This window comes from Aythya ferina (genome assembly GCF_964211825.1).
Source record: "Aythya ferina genome assembly, chromosome: 8".
Lineage (NCBI taxonomy): Eukaryota > Metazoa > Chordata > Aves > Anseriformes > Anatidae > Aythya > Aythya ferina.
Genome location: NC_140304.1, coordinates 7,101,432 through 7,126,617, shown reverse-complemented (window position 1 = coordinate 7,126,617; position 25,186 = coordinate 7,101,432). Strand labels below are relative to the sequence as shown.

At 38.2% G+C, this 25,186-nt stretch overlaps 2 protein-coding genes across 6 annotated transcripts; one reads left to right on the top strand and one right to left on the bottom strand.

Moving 5' to 3' along the window:
- Positions 1 to 3: 3 nt before the first annotated feature.
- FNDC7 (fibronectin type III domain containing 7) lies at positions 4 to 18,199 on the top strand. 2 transcript variants are annotated; one of them, XM_084526848.1, is made up of 14 exons: positions 4 to 800; positions 1,281 to 1,299; positions 1,919 to 2,176; positions 3,949 to 4,203; positions 4,920 to 5,180; positions 5,697 to 5,954; positions 7,361 to 7,615; positions 8,327 to 8,584; positions 8,996 to 9,250; positions 10,000 to 10,254; positions 10,809 to 11,069; positions 11,723 to 11,752; positions 12,220 to 12,283; positions 12,695 to 18,199. In XM_084526848.1, the coding sequence occupies exons 1-13, from the start codon at positions 708 to 710 to the stop codon at positions 12,255 to 12,257; spliced, it is 2,496 nt and encodes an 831-aa protein (XP_084382974.1). In that variant the 5' UTR covers positions 4 to 707; the 3' UTR covers positions 12,258 to 12,283; positions 12,695 to 18,199. The 2 variants fall into 2 exon arrangements, with proteins under 2 accessions (XP_084382974.1, XP_084382973.1); XM_084526847.1 differs by having other exon boundaries at positions 12,220 to 18,199.
- On the bottom strand, positions 17,088 to 25,097 carry PRPF38B (pre-mRNA processing factor 38B). 4 transcript variants are annotated; one of them, XM_084526849.1, is made up of 6 exons: positions 24,718 to 25,097; positions 21,831 to 21,899; positions 21,371 to 21,522; positions 21,226 to 21,286; positions 18,602 to 18,825; positions 17,088 to 18,309 (listed from the first exon to the last, which is right to left on the bottom strand). In XM_084526849.1, exons 1-6 carry the CDS (start codon positions 25,000 to 25,002, stop codon positions 17,451 to 17,453), a joined length of 1,650 nt encoding a protein of 549 aa, XP_084382975.1. In that variant the 5' UTR covers positions 25,003 to 25,097; the 3' UTR covers positions 17,088 to 17,450. The 4 variants fall into 4 exon arrangements, with proteins under 4 accessions (XP_084382975.1, XP_084382976.1, XP_084382977.1 ...); XM_084526850.1 differs by lacking the exon at positions 24,718 to 25,097 and having other exon boundaries at positions 21,821 to 21,888; XM_084526851.1 differs by lacking the exons at positions 21,831 to 21,899; positions 24,718 to 25,097 and having other exon boundaries at positions 21,212 to 21,286; positions 21,371 to 21,388.
- Positions 25,098 to 25,186: the final 89 nt, after the last annotated feature.

The following is a 25,186-nucleotide window of genomic DNA, read 5'->3' as shown; positions in this document are numbered from 1 at the left end:
GGCCCCACCGCGCCCCTTTCTGAGGCGGCCCCGGCCGGCCAGAGCCGTGCCCGCCCCGCCGCAGCCGCTGTGGGGCACCGCGGGTCCCCCCTGCTCGGAGCCCGCAGCCCGGCCCCTGGGGAAAGGGCTCCCCCGTAAAAACTTCCCCCAGACCCTCTGTAAAAAGTAATCCGACACAGCCCTGGCGGTTCACAACGAGATCCCCTTTCTGAGCCCGTAAAATCAGCGATATGGAGTTTCAACTTGACGTTGTAAAGGCCGTGTCGTTAAAAAAAATCCCAAACGGAGTCAGAAAAACTGAGAGAAAATGTCTGTTTCTCTTCACACAGCACAAGGCCTGAGGGAGGCTAAAGCTGGTACAACATCTTTCCAATCAAAGTATGACGAGGGGTTAATACCAGACTGAAAAAAGGTGCTTGTAAGTGGACAAAAGTAGCAACAGTGAACTAAACAGCCAATTCCTAATTTGTGTTGAGCTTCATTACTTCATGTATCATGTGTACTCAATACAGAAACTGTATCTTGAAGAAAGAAAAAAAAAAAAAAAAACACCTGCCTGCCTTAAAGCTCCTTTCTGTGTGGGACTGTCACAGAGGAGGGCCCAAGCTAAGGCAGCCTGCCCTCACCCCGTGAGTAAAGCTCCTGTGGCCACAGAGCCGCTGTGAAGTATTTCCACTCATCGCAGGCATCGGCTTGAGCTCATCCAGATGCGAAGCCTGGAGCAAAGTTCTGTCACGATGTGCGGCTTAAAAAGTCGGTCATTAGTTTTCCTTGGACTGGTTTACAACAGCCTAGAAATGGTGAGTGCAACTGATTTTCTTTCAAATTATTTTCTAGAATGATACTGTGCTCTTTATAAAGGTAAACTAAAAGCTAAAAGCTATTTGATAGAGACTATCTGACACCTGCTTCCACATTCATACTTTGTTACTGTTACCCTTATGCAAATATTTACAAGCGACTGGCTAGGTTTTGAAAATAAGGGTCAAACATAAAACAGTATTTTAGGGTCCTTTCAAAGTCTTTCAGCAAGTGAACACTAACTCAACAGGCAGATTCAGAGAGGAAAATGAACTAATACAATCTGCACATCTGTACCAAATCTCACTGGTTGCACAAACCATCTGCGCTTAAAGAATTGGAACAAATACATCACATCAGTAGCTTTGTGCTAAAAAGTGTAATGTTTTAAGCTGTTACTAGTACTATCAGGAGTTTTTGAATTTCCCAAGTAAGATATTTCACTTCGTATTTCTAATTTTTTACATCTTCCTTTTCAGGTTTTTTCATCTAGCACAGGTAAATCTTCAAAATGGCATTTTGTTTGTGCATGCTTATTTTTGAATGGGTCTGAAGAGAACAAACAAGTTTCTGATTTATAATAAGTACTGTTTTCACAGTTTTATAAACAAAAATGTTTTCAAGTTTGATTGAGTTTCAAAAAAATAAAAATAAAAAATCTATGTTGATATCTTTATAAACTTGAAATCTCATTTTGAAGAGCCCCAATTCTGTTGAACACTTGCACAAAGATTCTCACAGGCCACTTATACCATGACATTGGTATTATCTCCTAAGCACTAAACGTTTTTAATATTTCATGGCATTTTATACTTCTTACAATCTCACATTTTGTGCCAAGAGCTCCTAGTGTCTTAAGCATGCATACATGTATTAACTAGATTAAAATATGAGGAATGCAAGACTACAAGGAATGCTTTCAGAATCGATTCATTTTCTAAGAAGGCTGATAGTACATGTTTCTGCATATACTGAACTGTTAGAGTCTTGTTAGAGCAAGAGTTAGATTTACTGATTTTCTTGCTAGAGTTGGATTTACTGAAATGTTTTTCTGATTGTGTTTTTTTTTTCTTTCTGTTTTGTTGTTGTTGTTGTTGTTTGTTTGTTTGTTTTTTAGGTTTCTCTATGTCTATATATGATGTGACATCAAGAAGCATTTATCTCAGATGGCCCAAGTTTTCAGGAGCCTTTACCTACAGAATCACAGCTACAGCTGTGAATACTCTGGGCCATTCTTTACAGGCTCATTTCAGTGGTATTACATTTACAGGCACGCTAACTTCATTAATTCCCAATACTGTTTATGTTATACAAGCAGAAGCCATTGACATGAATGGAATTATTCTGGCTGAAACACAGATTATGCAGTCAACAGGTTAGTAAGAGAACCTACATGAAATATGATTTCCATTGACTTCTGTAGCACTGGAATTTCATCCCTGGTGTTTATTGTACCTGTAGGGAATAGCTGCCATTCCTGTTGAAGCCTTTTGTTGGTCCTCATACCGAGTTCAGTAGTAGCATGATTAGCTCATTTTCCCCTCTTCTTTTTTCATGCATGTTTCCCTAAACTGCCACACACAGCTCACTCAGACTGCAGCTTTCCAAATCATCTACTTTCTCATTACAAATGCTGACGTGAAGCTGGATACATTTTTTGGTACTAATGCTGATAAATTATATTTTTGTTTCATTTGCAAAAGGACTTGTAGCATGAAGTCATTGATGGATAATTCAGAATCTGCATAAACAAATTTCCTTTTTTATCTCACCGCTGAAATGTAATTGAGAAACATTCTGTTGAAATTTGGTTTTTAAAATACTTAAAAATTAAGCATCAAAATTAAAAAGTAGCAGTGTTTATCCCAATAAATATAAAACCCCTCTAGTGATAGATTAGTTATCCGAGAACAGATGTTAATGACTCACGGTCTATAATCTATTTCTGATATAAATCATATGCTATATATTGTCTGCTTGACCTTTGGGCAAGCAACTCCCTTAGATTTTCATAAGGGTTTCCTGCATATATTTTTTAATGAGTTGCTTATGAAGATAATTTATTATAAGGAAAAATAAGATCATAGTGCAGTAGCTGACAATTTGCTCAAAGACAGAGAAAGACACACCTGCAGATGTTCCATAGGTATCATGATATAGAATATATGTTACCATTTTTAAGAGGGGGCAAAAGAGGATGTCTGACTATAACTAAATGAGAAAATGCTTGGGTCTAAGAGTGCAGAGATAATGCTCAAGGGTTGTACGCCTATGCTTAATATTTTCTGCCATCTCGGAAACCCCAAATTAGCTGCATTGCTACAAGTAATTTTGCCTCAAGGAGCATACTGATGTCCCCCATTTCAATAGTGATTTCAGGAGTACTAGAATATCTTAATTGGAAGATTAAAAATTATCTAGAATACCTGAAAATTACACATGTTTTGTTAATGTTCATTTACACTTATTTTAGACCTAGTGCAGAATCATTTGCCTTTGAGATATATAACGTCTTTCATATGAGGAGAGGCTGAAAAAGTTGTGACCGTTTAGCTTTGAGAAGAAAAGGCTCAGGGAGGATCTCAGCAATGTGCATATATTTGCTTGATGGGAAAGAATGAGGGAACCAAACTTCTCAGAAGCACCCATAACAGGACAAGAGACAGTGGGCACAAATTCAGACACAAATTCCATATGAAGAGGAGAAAACAGTTTTATATTGTGAGGGTTGTCAAACACTGGAAAAAGTTGTCCAGAGAAACTGTGGGAAAGACAAGCAGACCTGTGTAATAAGAAAACCCTAGAAAGCCACATCATCCCAAACAGTACCTATCAGTCTAATTGATGCAGTCTTTCACCCTTGAAAGACAAATGTGTGTCACACCAGTAGCAAGTCTCATAAGAGTACCCAAATATTACACAGTTTTCAGTAGTCATTCAGCATGCACTGAAAAATGTTTTATTTCCTGAAACAAAAGTAAATACACTGTACTATTTAACTTCATTTAAATTGAATAATAAAATTAAAACATTAATAGAAAGTGTAGACCATTTGTTCTGATCAGTCTTCGTGCAATGTTCAGAGCACACTGTTTTAGAGGGCTAAGTACCCCAGTGTCAGCACGTCTCCTGTTATTTCTGTTTTAGCTCCAGACATACCTGTTATCGATCAAGCTTACTCAAAACTTAGCAACAGTATCACAGTGGAATGGAGAGCGGTGCCTGGAGCTACAAGTTATTTACTGTCTGCACAAGATGGAGATTCCTGCATTGAAACTACAGTCACAAATCCACCGGGTACAGTTATGGGATTGAAACCTGCCACCTCGTACAGAATCACTATCAGATCTATAAATGCAGGAGGAAAAAGCCAGCCTTCACTTTCCAGAAAAGCAAAAACAGGTGGACTTTATTTTTATTTCAAATTCTTTAATATTATACTATAAAGCACTCATGGAAGCATCCTAGCTTAAATATATATAGTATAACATATATATATATATATATATTATATATATATATATATATATGGAACAAAAAAGAAACAGTGTAACCCAGAAATGTACCGGTACCACTTATTATAATTTTGTATTTTAAATTGTATTGAGCATACTCTCCTTGCAGTTTTTGAGGACTAGAATTTGTCTGTCTCTAACTTAATGAGCAGGACATAGGTCTGACTTGGTGGTTTGCTTTGTGACATTAAGTTAGACGTTTAATAGAGAAGTTTTAATAGAGTCTGTATGAATATACAGATTTTATTTTAACAAAAGGCACATCTTGAGATAACAGAATTCATAAAAAAAAAAAAAGTAAAAATAAGACAATGCAAAACTTAGATGATGGGAAATACAGTATCTTCTTAGTGATTTTCATTCTTCTGCACACACTACTTTCATACAATGTGTATGAGTTGCTTTCACTTTACAAAACCTGTTACATAATAGATAAACCAAATCAGTTTCCTGATTTACTCTGTCAAATTTGCACTATTTTGTCTTCCTGTTGTTGTTTTAATAATTTGTTGATTTTGTATTCTGTATATTCACCTGGAATTTGGACCTTCCGAACGGTATTACTAGCTAACTGCAAGCTGAATTGATGTTCTTTCTCAACAGTCCTGGCTGCTCCAGTTCTGTCTGTTAGTTCCCCGAGCTGTGACTCCATTGCAGTGAGCTGGAAAGCTGTGTATATGGCAGCTGGATTCTCTGTGTCCCTGATGAGATCGGATGGTTTGGGCAGAATGCTGAAGCAGAACACCACCAATACTTCCTTCGTATTTACAAATTTAGATCCAGGAACTCTCTATACTATCAAGGCATATGCCTGGAATGCCAATGGGCTTCCTGGAGATGATTTCACATACAACCAAAGAACAAGTAAGAAATTTTATTTTCTAAAACTAAGTAAGCATTAAAAAAAAAGAAAAGGATATACGAAGAAGTGTTTGTGTGTGTATGACTTGACTGTGTTATGTTTTTCAAAGATATATTGGGTAGATTTTCAGAACATGTAAATCTTAGCCCATCTCAAACTTCCTGGAAACCAGATGGTGCGGCTATGTCTAATGAGCATTACTGAGGCAAACATGCCATTAACTACCACTGAAGATTTACAGGCCTAGGTAAGGATTACACAAGCTTAAACTGTTTGGGGGATTTTTCTAACTGTGAACAGCAAGCGTTCAAATAAGGCAATGAATTTCAACAGAAAGCTTTATGTCAGCGTACAAACAGAATCATTTATTTAGAAAATTATGTTGCAACTTTACTATGAACAAGGGTAAGGTGTGCACCACAAAAAATTGTACTTCATTTGCAAGTTCTGAAAAACTTCATGTCTGTAGGCCATATGCAAAGTTGTACTTACAATTATTCCTAACTGATATGCCATAGGTCCTCAGGCACCAGTGGATGTTCAAGTAGTTTTCAATAGCGGTGCTTTAAGAGCTGTTGTTTCTTGGATGCCAGCAGAAGGAGCTCTAACTTACACTGTGACAGCCTCCAGTGGACTCCTGAAACTGAATTGTAACACATCTTCTGCCTCCTGCGTGGTACTGCCACTCCAGTGTGGATCTGAATATTCTGTTTCTGTCACAGCACATAATGATGCTGGATCCAGTAAACCTACTGATGCAGTAAGCTTAAAAACTAGTATGTGAATCATTGATTCTTACATAGCTTATGGCATTTTAACATACATTTCTTTAACTCCAAATGCTAGTCCGATACAATTCATGATTCTCAAATAGTTGTTTCTGCTTCTGAACTCTGCACATGAACTATACCATATACTTTTGTACTAAGGGGATAATAGCCTAAATTTTCTTCATATTTCCGTGAGAAACTTGCATCAGTATACATATTGTTAGCTGAAACAATAAGCCTGCATTTTCCTCCTCCCAGAAGTACTTGTTCTAAAGTCAATTTTCTGAGCGTAAAACTAATCTGAGGTATAACAGATCTGCTCCAAATAGATTGGGAAAAGTCTGTGAGGAAATAGCACAGAGAACTGGCTTTAGGCTGAGAACTTCTCTAGGCTAGATTTAGTTGCAACTTAGAAAGCAGGTTAACAAATAACCACTCCCAGCTAAATGGTGCCATGGAACTGAATTCAGATAGTCACAGGCTGTTTGCAGGTTGCAGCTTTGTCAGTACAAAAGACTGCTAGCCTCAGCTACTGAGCACCACTGCCATGTCAGAGATTTGTGCTTCCTGATCTGTTAGATGAATGGCTCACATAAACAAAACCTAAACCATTTTTGTTATGTGCTACCTTAAGGACAGAGCTTTATTTACTGATTTATTTAATGTTACTTGTCTCATTCTGACCTCTCGCTGTATCAGTTAGAGATCACCCCTGTGAGCAACTCAAAAGTAGTTCTAATGGGATGAAAGCCTTTAGCAAGAGACACTTTTAAGCTGTTGGCTGTAATCTTCTCAACCAACATTGCTTCAATTAGATCATTTATGTTCTAGTAGCAGCAAGCTATACTTTTTGAACCAGGAGAGGAAAGAAAAATGTTATTTGAGGAAACAAACAAACATACATGGAGTTAGAAGTTTATTGTGAAATTTTGGTATGATACCAGAAACGAAAGCTAAGCAAAAGATTCTTCTATGTCAGACAGAGTCAGGGAGTTTCATACCAGTATATAAAGAGTTTTCACATAAAGGTTTCTGGATGTCAATGGTTATTCAAGATGTTATTCACGTATTCATCCAAAACTGCTATTTGTGAGCACAGAACGTGCCAATTCCTTTTCAAATACTGACTAGTGTCTCTTTTTCTTCATGGGGGCTCAAGCAGGTCTCTTTTATGTAAGGGATAAAGGTAAAATCTGTTTTTTTTCTGTAAAAATCATACTCACTTTTCATCTAAACGTAAGAAGCATCCTCTGTAAAGAGGTATGAGTTGCTTTTTTTGATCAAGACAATGATAAATGTTCAAGCTGAGTAGGATAATTCTGTATATTCCTGTATTCCCGATTTTACTTTTTTTTTTTCCATAAAGTATAACTTTAAAATATTTTGATGACAATTCCTTTTTTTTTTTTCAGTCCCTTGTGCCCCAGGAAATATATCAATTGAAGAGGATGAACCTGGCAACTTGTTGGTATCATGGTCTAGTGTCAATTTTGGCCATTATTATGTGGTTTTTGTGAAGAGTGACGATGGCTTGGAAGTGCACTGCAACACATCACATACTCAATGCCATTTCCAATCAGACTGCGGTTTCACCTACTTCATTAGCGTCTTTGCATACAACAAGGCAGGGCAGAGTCCTTTAGGCGATGTATTCAATTACACCACTGGTAAGTATTAATATATTCTTGCAAATTCATTTTGGATCCGTTAACTGTATTTATGATAGAGCTGACTGGACTTTTCGTTTGTTTGGTTTTGGTTTTTGCGAGATAATGACTTGAACTGTTTTTATTCAATTTGGGGACAAAACACACAGAAGCTGGCAGAGAAAAATAACCACTTCACATTGCAGTTGATTTTAACTTAACTAGTCAAATGCAACATACTTACAAACTTGAAGATAGCTTTATGTTCTACAAACATTAGACAGGAACGTATGAACACCACACAGTCCTGGGATGACATTTGAAGTGTAGTCCTGGATTTTTTTTCTGTTGCCTTGAGAAGGATGTACAAAAGTGTAAACTTCTTTAGAGATGGTTTTCATATTTGGAAAACTAAAAATAACAATTTAAATGTGAAGAACATTGTTGGAGTTACTTTAATGTTACTAGAGTTACTTGGAATTTTAAATCAAGGACATACATAATTCTATATATATATAAATATGTGTTGCATTAGAATGCCCTCCATTAAAGGAGGGATATGGAAGTAATTCAAAAAGTAAGTCTGGAATTAATGGTATTCAATTTGCACAAAACAAAACACTTTTAGAGATTTGAGATATGAAGCACAGAAGTAAACAACACAACACTGTTCAGTTTAATGCCCGGTCTCTGTTCCTGCTGAAGTTTCCACCTCTTTCTTGCCTCTCCCAGCACCTTGCTGCCCCAGTGACTTCCACGCTGTGCTGGTGACAAGTGACACTGTGGAGGTGACCTGGGCTCCTGTCCGCGGTGCTGAACTGTACGAGACAAAAGCTGCTGAGGGGAGCAGCGCTGTGCTCTGCAATGACACCGCCACGGCCTGCACCTTGTCTGCTCTGCGCTGCAACACCCTCTACAACATCACCATTTACTCATTCAGCGAGGCCAGGGGCAGCAACACATCATGCACATCTAAATACGTGGCAACAGGTATTATGATCTTTCTGATTTTCCTTTAGAAATAATTAGGCTGCAGTGATTAATGGATGAAAAGAATTAATAGAGGGAGTGCTAAGGTACTATAACTAACCCAAATGAAAAAGCCTGCTGGAAATATTTAAAAATATATTGTAATTGGGGACTTTAAAAGGGGTTGGACTGAAAGCTACTCAATGCTCCAAGTTTTTGAAACTCAGATTTAAAATTAGTCTGTTTTTCTATGCAAAATACTTACATTGCTCTTTCTCTCACAAGTTCTAATTTCTCACCAGAAGCAACTCTTTAAGGATTATATACTTCTCAGAAGTAGTTTGTCAGTTCTCACTGGAAGGTAATTTTCATGTGTAACTGATTTAGTATGCATAAACACTGTTTAATAGCTGTTACTATGAAACTTTTCAGCTCCCTGCAGTCCTGAAATTAAAAATATCTCAAAGGAGGCTCTTTCTGTAGTCACTGTGCATTGGCAGTCTAACAATGAAGAAGCTACATATACTGTAACTGCACGAGGAGAAGCTGGACTTTGGCATTGCACAAGCTCTGGAAACTCCTGTACCCTAGTTAATCTTCCCTGTGGATCAGCTTTCTCTGTTAGTGCTATTGCAAGGTCACCCGTTGGACAGAGCTTACCCAGCTACAGCGTTCCTTTAGAGACAGGTAAGTGGGAATTGTAAAATATTTAGCATCTTGACATTAAAATATTTCTACTTTGTTTATATTTTAACTTTTTTAATTACCACATGTGTAAATTATATTTTCTGTTGCTGGATGTCTTCTGCTTAAATGTGTGTGAGAGAGAGAGAAAGAGAAGGGCATTTGACTGATACTGAGAAATATGAGTGCAATCAGTTATCATTTGTCACAGCTAACTACTATAGTAACATCATCCACTAACATAGTGCATAAACTCCTTGTCAACATTTTGACTTTTAATACTGCCAGGAGAAGCAATAAGGTGGTGTCCACCCCAACAACTGGAACAGTCTGAAGAACAGATTAAAGTGCACCTTACCACCCTTCCTGCTATTAATTTGTTAGCACGGTTTTGTCCTATATTGTTTGCCCAGATAATTCCCAGGCACAGTTGTGGGATAAATGTAAGCCAGTGTCAATTTTTAGCAGGCAGTTTGCCTGTTAACAGTCATTTTATTTTGTCAAGGAGGAAGACTTAAAAAGAGACAGAGCTAGACTGAGTCATATGACTTGATGGGTAGAGATGGACACTGCTTAAACAAACTATAGGTACAGCCTGAGACTGTTTTTCACTATGCTAATACTTGCCTGAAAAGTATGCAAGCTTTCATTGCTTCACTCTTCAACATGTAATACCGTAGTAGCAATGCCTCAATTATTTCAGTTCTACAAGTAAAAAGCAGAAAACAATTTTATTTTTTTCCCTTTTTAAGCTCCTTGTTGCCCTAATGACCTGACACTGACTCAAGTGACACAGTCTGTAACGAACATCAGCTGGTCTGCTGGGATGGGTGCTCAGACATATGTAACAGTGCTGGAGTCTTCTAAAGGATGGGCAAAGTGTCACACTCTCCAAAACTACTGTCTCCTGGGATGCATCGCATGTGGCACCACCTATACAGTTTCACTGAGAGCAATCAGTGAAACTGGTTTGACATCCAGTTGCACGTATCAAGGATACTCTTCCAGTACGTAAATAAAAAAAAAACAATTGGGAAGACCTACTTCCAACTTGGTGTAGCGTTCCTCTCGTACAAATAGTGAAGCTGAAATTCAACAAATAGTTAATACACTTGCAGTTCCCTCTTTTACATAAATGCACTGTGGATTAATTTCACATATCATTCAACCCCTGTTCTTTTAACTGTTATCAGGGGCTATATAAAGAAGTTTTAATAACAACATTCCAGAACCAAATATTTAATTATGCTAGAGCATAATTAAAATCTGGAGTCCACAAAAGGATCCTTACCTTTCTAGGTAGCCCTAGAGCCTCCACAAGACAGGCAAGAGCAACAATATTCCTGTGTATAGAACAAATACCGAATTCCAGCTCTATGATATGAGTCTGATAGAACATTTTCATCCCTATTCAGTATTATTCTGGCTTTCTGCTAAATGCTAATTGCTCATTGAAATGCTGGTATTTAGTGTGGTAGTAATCATATCACATGGTATAAATGCACTATAAAGTATTGTGGATTTACAAATAAGGTTATTGATATATTGAATATCCTCTTAGGTGCTTGCTGTCCTTCTGGAGTGAAGCTGTACAGAATTGGCAATAACGGTATCCGGGTGTACTGGCGAGCTTCTGCAGAAGCCAAGAGCTACAATACTGATTTACGTGGGTCAAAAGGCAATTTCACCTGTACCCCTAACTCTGGGCGAAGTTACTGTGATATCACTGAGATACCTTGTGGGGATGTCTACACAGTGGTAGTATCTCCAGTTACCGATAAGGAGCCAAAGCTGACTTTTTGTCCTAAGAAAATATATTCAGGTAAAACTTAATTGAACAATGTATTTCTGTCAATACATGCTAGATTGTTAAAATGTAATCAGAAGTTATGTGAGTAAAGGCAGCACAAACCAGAACTTTTCTATTTTAATGTTGATTAATGTTGACTCCAGAGTAACCTTTATGAGTGCTATCACGCAGTATCTGTGACTAGAGCTTCACAGGGACATTTTGGGATTAATGCAAGAAAAAAGTTGTTTGTCTCAATGTATTTCTTGCATAAGGATCACTAGCACTTATCTACACAGATGCTTCTCAACTGGATCATTTCTCTGCATAGTGAATGCAGAGAAGTTCAGTTTCAGCTGGGATAGTAGTTGTTAGACTACAGAAGCAAGTAAAAGAGGATTTTAATTGATTTGTCTTATATTGTTATTGTTTGTGGAAAAAAAAAATAAGAACTTTTTATGAACCACTCCTAACGGGATAGGAGGTATTATACATAAAAATTGTAGTAGTAATAATTGCAGTAATCTCCTTGGGATTCCTTTCCCAGGACATAAATTTAAACTATTGTAACTACAGTTATCTGATGAAAACGCACAGTTGAATAACATGGACTATATTGTACAGCCTACTGTTTTGCAGTTTACAACCTGATATCTAACATCCATACCGCTTTCATATCATTTCAGTAACCTGTTCTGGAAGCTCTGTTGGAATGGGTAAGAATACATAGCACATAAATTCCAAATTCTTGATGTTTGTAAAGCTAATTAACATTGTAACACCAAATAAGCTGCAAATAAGTTATATTGGATAGTTAAGGCTCAGTGTTGTGCAGGGTTGACTCACCCCTATCTTATAATGCATTATTTGAAAAATTCTTACCTATGGTATTGCCTTTATAGTATCATGCCATTCTATCCTGTCACATGACATTTACTGTTTATCTAACAGTACATAACAAAAGGCAGGCTTTTGTAGCATAGCCATACCGAATTACAGATTAAACTAGATCACTACTCTGGCTATGACTTATCTGAATCTATACTACCGTATTTTGCAAGTGCTTCAGAGTAGTCTTGTGCTTCATTTCTCTATATGATGCTGAAAGCAGTTTCAAAAGCTTCTCCCTAGGCAGTTGCTTTACTCTAATTGAAATCACCTTAATTTCTGAATTCTGTTCCAGTGATTTATAGAGGAAAGAACAATGCAGAACATGTCTAGATGGACAATCTGGTTCAGACAGGGAGGTAAGTTCTAAAAGTCGTAAGATTAGGATGTTTGCTTTTTTCAGCTGCTTAAATCTTCGGGACTGAAGGGATAAACTGCACTAATTCTATCAAAGTTATTTGTTAAAATCCATCATATTTACCTCATGTTGCCTACTCCTACTATCAATACTCGTTTGTCCTCTCCTCCAGTAACCTATCTTTAGCTTCCTTAAGCCTTTTCTATTGATTTTATAATCCCCCATCAGAGGAACCCTACACCAAAGACAAACAAATCAAGCTACTCTCCAGTACTCAATTGCCTTCTTTCTCCCATCCAAAACTACTTGATCTCCCACAAAGTACTTGTTTTCTGGGCAAGTTACTGTCCTTGTCTCAAGGATGTTCTCAAAAGGATGGTGAGAAGACACTGCCGGCTTTTTTCTTCCCCAGGGTTGATAATTTCCTCTCCGCTGCTCTCCAAGAGCTACCTTGGATATTAAGGATGTTGCTAACACCATCCTCCCTATTGCTCTTTCCCTGAAGCTGGAAAGATGACATCTATGCTTAATTGCAACAGTCACAGCTGCTTCAGGATGGGGAGGAGGGAAGCTGAACACCTAGCTCTATCTGAAATCTAATCCAGAACACTTGAATTTCAGCCCTAATGAGATAATTTTTAAATGCGGATGAACGTAGATAGTGGTTACCTTGAACTGTAATTTTCCCTGTACATTTTCCCTGTACAGCAATCAGTTTTAGAAGCTGTTCCAGAAAGCTGTTACCAATCACTAGGGGCATTCTAGACCTAATATACCACTGAAGTACTGAAGGCCAAAAGAGTAAAACTTAACTTTTTTTTTTTTTTTTTTTTTTTTAAGAAAAAACAACAGTTTAGGTGCTCTCAAAACTATTTTGGCACAATCTAAGTATGCTATTTAATTTTAATTAAAAGAGTAAGTTTCCTCTTTATAATTTTGAGGTGACTCATGAGGGTAAACAACAACCTCTTCAATCCATATTCTGCTTTGTAGCTAACTAACAAATGCCATTTACTAACATGGTTAGCTTTTTTTTTTTTTTTCCCAAGGCAGAACTTTTTTCATACTCCACTGTGGTTACTTTTTCAGCCAACATAGCAAATAAGATAAAACATGTGCAAGAGTTCCAGTTATACATAAAATTATGAAAAGGTATTTTACAAAAAGTCTTCAGAAAATTATGGCAATACGGTTACCAAAGTCAAGAGGTTTGTTTGGAACACTTTTCAGGTTATAAATGCCATGCATTGTGAAGTTTCCTTTCTTTGCAGACCACAGTTGTACTGGCTCAGTCACAGGTTCTGCTCTCTTACACAAAACCATCTCATAGGAATCTGACACTTGAGCGTAGATGTCACAAGAAATCACATTGCTTCTTAGAAAATGGTTTGCATTGCCTCACTGTCAATCAAGTCTTTCAGAAAAGAAGGCCTAAAACTGCCCTGCATTATTTAACAGTTGAAATTTCTTATTTGTTAGGGAGAAAAAGTTTTGTTCAGTTTACCTGTTATAAAAACACATTTTGCAACAGTATTTGATAAGTGACTGGATTTTCAAAAGTCTAAAGCAGTCTCTTTTGTAATCATCTTAAATTTAGACCACAGCTTTCCTCCTTTCATGTAAAGGATCCTGATACTTTTGTTCTCTCACTTCTATCAAGGAAGTGCTCAAGCATGTACGATTGAGTGGAAGTCATCTAATTCTTTTAGCTTCCTCTTAGGATTTCCTGGTGCTTTGTATACTGTTTCTATAATGAGTCTACTGTGACATTAAGCTTTAAATACTAAAACTACAAGCTCAGTAATATTTCAGCAACATATGAAAACAGGTGCACACAATTACTCCCACAGAATGCAATCTGGTGTATAGCCCTGCCGTTCAGATTACTTTTTCCAATACAGAGACAATGAAAATACCATTCTCAACATGTTCAGAATTCAGAGATGCACAAGTAATTTTTTTTTTTTTTATTTACACCCATTCCCTGCATAGTTGTGTGGCAATAGATGGATGTAAATCATTGGGGTCACAAAGCCTTCATCCTTACTTAGAGGATGCCAGTTTGCTACCTCTTAATATCTGAAATAATGTTAAGCTAATTAGGTAATATCTTCAAAAGGAAAGAAAAGTAATTAAGTATTATATTTCTTAAATTAGTATCGTCAGTCCAGATAAGTACTTACCTTTGAAGCTACAGGAAATTTCTAAGACAGATTTGGCTTCAAGAGAAATGACTACATAGGTGTGTCAATATGATCAAACACTATGGACGCACGGTAAAACGTGGAAACTTCAAGTTCACAGTGTTAGACTTGTTGCACCTTTAACCTCAGAACAGAGTAATTAAACAGGCTCTTGTCAGAACAAAGCTCTGTAACCATGCCTCCTGGGAGAAATGAAGTTTTACAGAACTTCCTCCAACAACCAGGAGACAAATCAGCGCTGCAGCTTGTACTGCTAGCTACCACATCAGACCTATCAGCACTCCACAGATCTTACTGTTTCTGATCAGAGCTGTTGTGGAAATTCTTTGGATCTGTTCCTTCAGGTTTCAAGGACAGTAGCACAAATTAAAATGGCATCAGAAAGACAAAAAGAATTAAAGAGTCCCTGTATCCAAACCCAAGAGCTGTAAGATACTAAATCCCAATAATTTAAGACAGGTGTCTTGGTTTAAATGATTTTCACATTTTGGTCAGTCACAAATATTGTGCTATCCCCTACACTGCTAGCTCAAGTACACTATACAGATCAAATCAGGTCCAGGAGTCAAAAAGTCCTATTTATTGAAAAAAGGCAAAGTCCTCAAATTATTGCATTTGTAAGAGACACTGGCATGGGCTGGCCTTTGCACAAGCTGTATCAAAACGTTCACTATTGTCATTAGAGTAAGACAGCTCTATCCACTTTAAGGAGATAGTTTCTCCTATATCTGGATTTTGTCTGCAAATAAACCAATCCTTCACCGTAACTCCAAGCAATGGGAAAAGAGAAGCACTGAAGACAACCTGAAATCAGTAATTAATTTTCCCTGGCATAATGAACACTGGCCTTACAGCTGCTCTGCCACAAAATATACTTATTTCAGAAGCTCAGTGGCTGAAGGTTAAAAGCTTACAAGCCCTCCAGTAGCAAATAAGGTGTTCCACAGACATCAAAGCTGTCCTAATTCTTTTGAAAAAATCCTTCCAGACTCTCCTGGTGGACTGCAAGGTTAGTTCTAATCATCTACTAATCAAGGTATTTCTTGAATGGCCAACACAGCTTTTCTCCTCTGCCACTAAAAGTTCAAACACTGCAATTAAATTGCGGTGAAACTTGTTCAAGGATACACTTAGTTTCAAGCTCAGATTTTAAATTCAGATAAAAATATAACACCAACTAAACAACCTCATTATCGACGCTTCTCATACTGCTGATCATGGTGACAGAAGAAAGACTAACTCCTTGCAAAGCACTAAGTGCAGAGAGGAAGAAAAAATTGAGTTTGTTATTTTTGCTTCCTTAACTCCTACAGAATGAATGGTATTATTAAAAATCAAGCACTTTTTGTTTTTTCTCCTCATGAAAGATTAGTGACAAGGTAAGAATTGTTTTACTACAGCAGGATTTAAGATAAATACTTAGTGAATACTCAGGAAAATGGTGTAAGAAAATGTTAATATTTCAATATATTATACCTCGATGACCTGCATCAGACAGAAGCAAAAAAGGCACAAACATCAATTTATTCCTACCTTCACTTCACTTCAAGATCCTAACTTAAGTCACCCGCACGTTCTTCCCATTTCCCGGGCTACTCCATTTCTTTGTTAGTTACATGTTCTACATAAGGTACCTGTTACATAAAAGGCCTTATTCATAAAGTGTCACTTGGTTTAAAATGAAAGATGGAGGAACACAAACACTTCAACTGGCAATAAGCATGCAGGGAAAAGCTGAGACCCAATACAAAGGAATTAATTGAGAGTTTATTCCAGATGGTTCTCCTCACTTAGTATACAAGTCAGAATAATCTATCAAATAAGCCTGGACTTTAATGAAATGGATTTTGTTTTTCCCTATAATGCATTTTGATTTTTGCTTCTAACAACCTGTTTAAAAAAAATCTGCCAGATGAAACGTTCTGCACAAACTGCAATCTTCCTATTTGTAGAAAATATGACTTAAAAAAGGACACTATCAGGTAATTCATATTTTAAATGTTTACACTTAGAAAAATGCTTTGGAAGCTTGAAACTGAAATCTTTTGTAATGATCTTCTTCCTCCTACCTCCCTCTTCCCATCTTAAATGCCTTTATTAGCCCAGGATTACCATAAATGACAGAGTGCAGCTGCTGATTAAAAACATTAGAAGACCACAAATGGATGAACTGTTTAAAAGAATTGGAAGCTTACATGATTATTTTTTTTCCCAAACAAAATGCATAGATGGCTACAGTACTCATCCATCAACCTTTACAGTATCTGCTTGAGGTAGCCTTCCTAAAGAGTTACTAAACAAGCCCCAACACAATCTAAAATCTTTGCATCAAAACCACTATCTCCTTCAAAGTCCACTCTCAGTTTAACACCAGCGGTGATCAACAACATAATACATTTTAAAAGCTTTTGAAAACAGCAGGTACAGTGGACATAAACGTTATTCTAAATCTGCAGCCCTCCGTGTACGTTGTATGCACATAAATATCTCAGCTATATTACACATTCAAGATCCACCCCTAAAATTGCCATACTATTATGTAAAGCACAGCCATGCTAACTTCAGGATACAAACCATAATTCCACGTCTACAAAATGCAAGTAGAATTAGTGGCAGTTTATTGCCTCATACAAATTTAACCAACATGGCAACCATGCCAAAGGAATTAAAACATTTTCAGGACATATGTACAGACTGTACATTTCAGAAACATCTGAACAATAAAAATGCAAGAACAATCTCTGCATTACGAATTAAACTAAACAAATGGTTCGAAACCGTCGATGTGTTGAATGGGTTTACAAAGGCACTTCCCTACCCAAAATAGGAAATGACAATCTGCAGCCTAGAGGGAGGTCGGAGAAGAGTGCTCATCAACTACTGCACAATCTCAACTTTAAGAAAAAATAAGCAGGATTTAATCAAACATTTATAGGATTCAATGTGATCCACTTCCGAAAGAGTTCACACAGTCTCATCTTTGTTTTTGTGTTGCTTTTCTTGGCTCTCTCGCTCTGTACTTTGGCTCCTTCGACGATCGTGTTTGTCTGAATGGTCCTTGCTATCACTGGGATCGTGTTTGTGGGAACGGTCTTTGCTTCTACTACGCTTTCTAGATCTTTCTTTACTGGGACTGTGGTCTCGTTTTTTGGACTTCTCGACACTATCTGTTCTTCCTCTGCTTCTGCTCCTACTTCGTTTATTTGATTTCTCTTTGCTTTCGCTTTTATGTTTACTTGATTTCTCTTTGCTCCTGCTTCTGCTGCGCTTACCTGTATTCTTACTTCGACTTCTACTCCTATGCTTTCTTTCCCGGCTTCGACTTCTACTATGTTTTCTTTCTTTTTTGGAATCCCTCTTATCATCCCGGTGTTTCTTGTCATCTTTGTCATCCTTGTGTCTTCTCTCTTCTGGATCTCCCTTACTTCTCCTTTCTTTTGATCTTTCTCTAGACCGATCGCTATCTTTTTCCCTCTCGCTACCTCTCTCCTTGTCATAATCTCTCTCTTTTTTCCGGCTGCGTTCATTCTCTTTCTCTCGCTCCCTGTCCCTGTCTCGTCTATCTCCTTTCCTGTCACGACTCCGACTACGGCTTCTGTACCGTTCCCTGCTTCTGCTTCGTCTCCGTTCCAGCGTGCGATCAGTGCTTCGAGATCTCCGCCTTTCTTTCTCTCTCTCCTTAGCTTCACGTTCTAATCTCTGCCGTTCCCTCTCTCTTTCTAGCTCTCTGTCAAAGCTAGATGATCCATGGGGTTCCCGGTGATGACTTCTGCTTCTGGATCTTCTGGGAGACCTCCTGGGACTGATGGAACGCCTTGGAGACCTTTAAAAAAAAAAAAAAAAAAAAAGGATATTCAGTAAGAAACACACTCTTAAAAGCAGAGGGAATCTCCTTACTTTCCAATTTAAATACAGGCTGTGTATGTGAAGTATAACCTTGAATACCAAGTATCCTGCAAATACTATATCATCTAATCTTAGCCATTAGCATTCATAAACACTTTGGGCTGTTGCCCTGAAACTGATCTCATTGAAAAAAAAAAGACATATTTCTGGTAGTAAGTCATTCAATATTGACATTTCAATGTTAATTTTCAAAATAACATGCATATGACCTTGAACGTCTACGTTCTACATGCCGGTCTATTTCTTCCATTCCCTCCTTGCCATCTTTCTTGATTTTTCTGGGTCTGCTTTTAATTTGTTGGTCGATAGTTTTCTGGACTGGCACAGGAATTCTTGGAAACAACGTGGAAAACCATTCCAGCTTAGTGAGGAAGGAACGAAGCATCTCCCCGATGGTCATAACACAGCCCCCGCCTGCCTTCACGTCCAAGTCCTACAAAATACAAACAAAAAGTATTCTGATGGTCAAACATATTCTTTACTGACTTTCAAAAAAAATGCTGCTACATTACTGCCCTCTTGAAGTCTCATGACTATGAAAGTTTACTTGTCTTTTATTCTAATACATTTCCTTAGAAAACTTCAAACTCTGTACCCTTTGCATTTGGCAGTATGTTACAGATAGGGCCTGGGACTTAACACAAATGCATGCAGGAACACGCTAATCCTGCAGCCATCTGGGTGGTAAGGGACTGTCAATGAGGAGATTAAGACAAAATCCCCTTACAGTCTGGTTACATGGTATGATCTTGTATTTTATATAAATGCCACAAAGTTGAGAAGTCCTCTCAAACTACATTTAATACTTCATTTTGTGGATGCACAACTGCGTACCATCATACCCAACCCTGTGGCCTAAATCATTTAAGAACTACATCATTGCCTATCTAAAAATGATCACAGAAAAATCTGGAGTACAAAATGGCATCCTACCAAAATTGGAAGCAATAGCAAACCAACTGCCATGAAGCAGTGAGGTTTCTAATTTAGAAACATGTAAAAAAATAAATAAATGAACAAATAATTGGAAACGCATAATCCATGATGACCATTGTCTCTGAAAAGGGTCATTACCGCATGAAGGCCTTCTTGCTATGCCCTCTCACAGCTCAGGACATGTTAGTCAGCTATTGTCAGTCCCAAACCTATAGTGCAAGCACACAAGGAAAGTGAGATTTGTTATCTAAACAGGAAGAGAAAATCTAAATGTAAAACTGCTTGCACTCACACACATTTAAGTGTTCAGATATACAGTATTTCCAAATATAATCGCTGCAGAGATCTAAAGAAGAAAAAAAGGAGTTAAACGTAGCACCTGGAGAGTACGTACAGTTAAACAAAATAAACATAAGAAGCATTTTGAAAGAAACCCTGGGAAGTTTTTCTTTTTCACGGCAGCATGAGAAAAGATGAACTGCTTCCATATGCTTAAGAACTGGAAGAAAAAAGAATCCTGTAGGTTTAAATAATTTTATAGATAAGTTGGCTTCATCCTTCAAGTTTGACCAGGACTGGTAAGAAACTTAGGAAAAACAGCCCCAAGGCACCTTTTCCTACATAATGCAACGCTACTGAAAGCAGCCTGGAAAGAAACACTAATTCCAAAAAAAAAAAAAAAAAAAAACAGCATTCCAATGGGATATTTTCAACAACACACAAATATGTCCTGATAACCAATCTTCCTGGTAAAGTTTAACGCAGCACTGCAGAGAAGAGTTGATAATAACTAGCTCCTCCTAGGGGAGAAGGAGGGTATCACAGCTATGCAATCAAGATTTAAATTTGTTTTGATTTTGTTACAAACATACAATAATATCAAGTTCCCTGAAATAACTGCTACCTTTGCACATTGTTTTTGAAACTTAACATGAAGGAAGCTGTTTAAATACACTGTGTGGCATGTCAGATAGAGGTATAATTAACATTTCTTTAATACAAGTATTTGGATATCATTCGCAACTACACGTGAAGTTTCTTGAAGTAGACACCTACTGTCACACTGAAGAGGGCAAATGATTTTGCCTGTCCAATTCCCCAACCATGGGATGCAATTTTAAACGTGCTAAATAAATACAAATCGCCACACTACATAGCTGACTATCTACCTTGAAACCTCACCCACAAGCTCCTTGTCCATTTCTCCAAACAGTAAACAGGACTAAAGGCATTATCCTACCCTACAGGATAATAATTCCACCTTCTTTACTGCATTTTTTAAGTTATCAACTCATGTTGCTTTTTAGTGCCCCTTACCGAAACAGTAAGGTCAATAACATCACTTGATGCAGCAGTTGTTGGTTACTCCTCCCCAGAAATGCTGCCTTTATTTATTCCAAAACATAAAAGCAATTACCAGGGAGATTTTTTTTGGTAATTTCATCTTATTCTAAGGTGAATGTTGGTTTCTACTACATACTTCCCACTCTTCATGTGAATACCAACTCCCTCCGTCCCAGTAATAAACAGGAAAGACCAATTTAGCACTCAGTACTTACTATACCTTGTTTAAATAACGATTTTGTCTTGAAAAAAGCATACAGAACCCACACTCAGCCTACTGCCCATTCTGATTTAATGAAACTCTTTTGCATGGCATCACAGTATTTGACACAGAAACATCCTCATCAACTGAAAACTCCGTTACATCTTGGAAATCCAAGCAAAATGACCCAGGTCCCAGCTCTGATCTGCTTTCTGCACCATTTAATGAAAGAATACAATAACAATATCATTTGCAGCATTCAAACTAGAGCAAAACTTATCAGTCTTTAATCCTATAGCAGTTATATGAAAAGAAACAAAAGAAAACAAATTATTACCCTCGGCGACATACCTCTTCATCATCAAGAAAGGATTCAAACCAGTCCCATAGATCTGTAGGTGGTTGTGTGTACCTTTAAGTACAAAAAGAATGCAAAAGCTTTAATGCAACTTTCTGTACAGTAAACTGGTCATTAGCTGACTGTATTGACACTTACCTAATATACATAAATCCAAGAGCCCTAATATATGGAGAGTCTGTATGAGTTATAAGGCCCATCACTTGCTTACGGGTCAGCTTCAGTGTAAATAATTTGTAGAGCAGACAAAAGGCAGTGGACACAATTCCTCCAGTTCCAACACCACGGACCTTTCAAAAAAAAGTTAGGTGACGATACAGGAAGCCACAAAATCTTTATCCAGTATCTACAAACATACAGTAACTAATACAGGATGAATTCCAAATCTACAAATGTAATTACGTGAACAAAGTAACACTACTTGCCTCCACAGTTTCAGCTCCTCTGGAAGCAAGGGGAATATACCAACTCTTTGTAATAAATCCTTTTACATGTAGGGACTTAGCCAACAACCAACATACAAGAAGTTTCAGCTATGCTTGGGAAATGTTTTCTATCAGACACAGAAAAACGTAAGAAGGCACGTACTTCTACTTACCCCTCCACACATTCCTGTCTGGCCTGCTGTTTTTCTACTCCCCTTTTCCCATGGTTCAACATGTGTAACCTGAAAGGGTGGGGGAAACAAAAGAAAGTTACAATTATAACCTCCATAATGTTTAGCTGCCTATACAAACTTTATTTAGACAACGGGTTTCCTAAATCAATCTTGAATAGCATGTTAGAAGACAAACTCAAAACCAAGTCTGCTCCGTCCCTAAAGCAGAGCATTTTGCTTTTTTAATGCATTAAAAAAACAATACCCCCAAATCATGGATGAAGTAAAAACAAAGGTACCATCTCAAGTGTCTTATTCTATACTCCAGTTTCAAATACTCCATGACTAAAACACATCATTACTATTTTCAGTGGTGACTAAATGACCTTTATTTAAACTGTCTCAAGTTCAGTGATACCTGCTGGTGACAAAAATCTAGTCTCATATCCAGAAATCTCATTTATGCAGTGAGCTTAACTAGAGATTTCTTCTGAGTATTACCTACAATTAGAAAAAAATTAAGATGCCTACAACATAGTGTTTTAATCTAACAAGCTGATGTTATTTTTCTTGTAGACTGCAATGATGATACTGTAGATGATGATCTTGAAGACCGCAATGAAAAATCCTAGGTAAAATGCTTCCTACATAATAAGGAATAAAGTTTGCCCAATTCAAATCTTCTTGCACTCTAAATGCATCTCAAAAGACCATAATTAGCCATCATTCCTTAAATATGACAATAAGAGTCAAATTAAGAATCATAAGAAGGCCCAAACTATTTGACATAGTGAAATTCAGAGAAGAAATGTCTGTGTTAATGAACAAGTAGATTTCCTAAACACAACTTAAAACCAGGAAAAAAAAGTGCAAAGCACACCGTGGTATTACGCTAGACTGGGGATAAAGGCATGTGGCCAAGAGGCACCGTAGTTGAGATATTACAGTTCTTGACCAGTACATGAAATAAAGCTAAGTACATACACAATCACTGGAAATCCTAGAGATACTAATGGACAAAGGAAGCTGCTGAACTGTTTTTGACAGCTGCTGTCTTATCCGAATGTGAAAGCTGAGATGCCAATACTACATGATTTGAAATCCACAACTTCCCACGTTATTAGCATCACGTGAGAAGTTCAGAAATGCTACATAAATAATAGTGCATACCCTTCAAATTACTTCGTTTTGCCTCAAACTAAAAACTGCTTTTCACATCCTATAAAAGGTTTAAGTGTGACACTATCACAATAGTAATCCCCGATTTTTCCTTCTTAAGTTACAGTTACATTTTTAATCATACAAGTCTCGATCCTTCAAAGACTACTGCACGCACTCAACTTGTTGGAAGTACACAGATGAAATGAAGTTGAGGAAGAGCACAGAGATGTAAGATCAGGAATAAAGAAAGAAGTCACCCATTTTGCAGATACAGCACTAAAACAGATAAAGAGAAAACTAGAACTACATGTGAATTAATGTAAGTATCTACAAAGAATCTCTATTTTCAATAACAGATCCTACCACTACCTGTCTGTGTTAATTTAGAACTTTTTCTCCTACATCTCCAGCACCCAACATTTGATTTTATTTATTTATTTATTTATTTTAAAGTGAGCCATTTATTCTGGTTCCTAAAACAAATACGCCTAAAAATACTCGTGCTGCAGTGGATATTGTGCTCATTAAAAAAAAAAAAAAAAAAAAATCAGGAAGAAAAATGGAGACCATAAGTTATTCAACATGATTCAGGAACCTGAAAATATAAGCAGAACTGAAGTCTTGTGAGTATCAGCTAAGTACCTGAACTACAGGGCCATTTTCTGCCTCACATATACTATTTATGAGTAAGTCAGGGTCTGAGCATTCTCTTCAACGTGCATTTTTGAGTCAAATAACTGTCAAGTTCAGTAAATCTTATTTATAAGGAATTAATATATTGATACCTAATGATGCATCCAAATTCTTCTCCAATTTAAGATGAAGCCACTTATGGAATGAAACGCTAGGACAAGCAAATAGAACTAGCTGAACTACTGCAGTTGAGCTCTACCAATATAAAGAAGGTGGAACACATCAATCATTTTTGATCTCATCTGAAGAGATCCACCTAACAAATGTTACGTTCTCAAATTTCCTCCAAATGTCTTAAATCAATTTTGAGCTCTTGACCTCAGTTGCAAAAATAAACTTTGCTGTTTTACACTCCAACAGAACAAATATTTTTTTTTTTATCTCATATGCAGCAAGTGCTAAGTTTACTAACAAGATTTCTCTATAATCTATGTTACTCAAAGTACTAAAAAAAAAAAATTAAATAGTCTGCTTGAAGTGCCAAAGTCCAATCAGAGATGTGTTGTCAACCCGAGGAACAACACACTGTCTTCATAAGCGCGTGCAAGCAACATCAAAGATCTTAAAGTGCTTCCAAAGAGTTATTTTTCACAATTATGGTGACTTGACTTGCCTCTGTTAAATGGATGCTTCCTACAGCTGACTGAAAACATCAACCTGAATTATCAAAGTTCTGCTCTCGTTATCAGAACAAAGAACGAGGCTGTGCTGACGAGCGTTAATTATGCATACCTCTACCTGGGAGAGCGGCTCGATGGAAGCCTCGCTGCAAAACTGATTCAATCCTGCTAACAAAACAAGAACCGAGACAGGGGTGCGCTGACGGTTATCCTCCCAGTACATCCAACCTAACGCCAGGAGGGACGCTAGGAAGAAACTGGGTTTGATTGGGAAGAGAGGCAGTGGATTTGACTGGTAAGAGCGCCATTGGGGCAATCCCGATGGAGCCGAGGCAGAAGGCCACACGCAAGCTGCTGCGGCGAGCACCTCCTACCCGCCCGGCCGGCCCTGAGGGCCCCCCGCAGCCCCTCACCTTGAAGTAGATCTCGTCCACCACCTCGTGGTACGTCTTGAGCTCGTAGAGCTGCACCTTGAAGTAGGGCGAGGAGAGGATGTTGGTGAGGATCATGGGGTTGAGGTTCATGGTCTTCTCGTTGCCCCACAGCGGCAGCACGTTGCCCTGCTTGCCGGAGGCCGCCGGCTTCGGGGCGCCGCTCTGCAGCTGCTGCTGGCCCGGGGCGGCGGCGCCGGCCTGGTGCTGCGCCGCCTGCTGCCCCTGGCAGTTGCCGGCGCCCACGGCGGGGCTGTTGTTGGCCATGGCGGCGGCGCGGGGCCTGCGGGGCGGCGGCGGCCGCGGCGGGACCGGGCGGGACGGGACGGGACGGGACGGGCGCTGCCTCCGCCGACGGCCGACAAGATGGCGGCCCCCGCGGAAGTGACGCCCGCGCCTTCCGGGGCCGAGCCCGCCAATCCCCGCGGGGCCGCGCGGCCGGGCTGGGGGG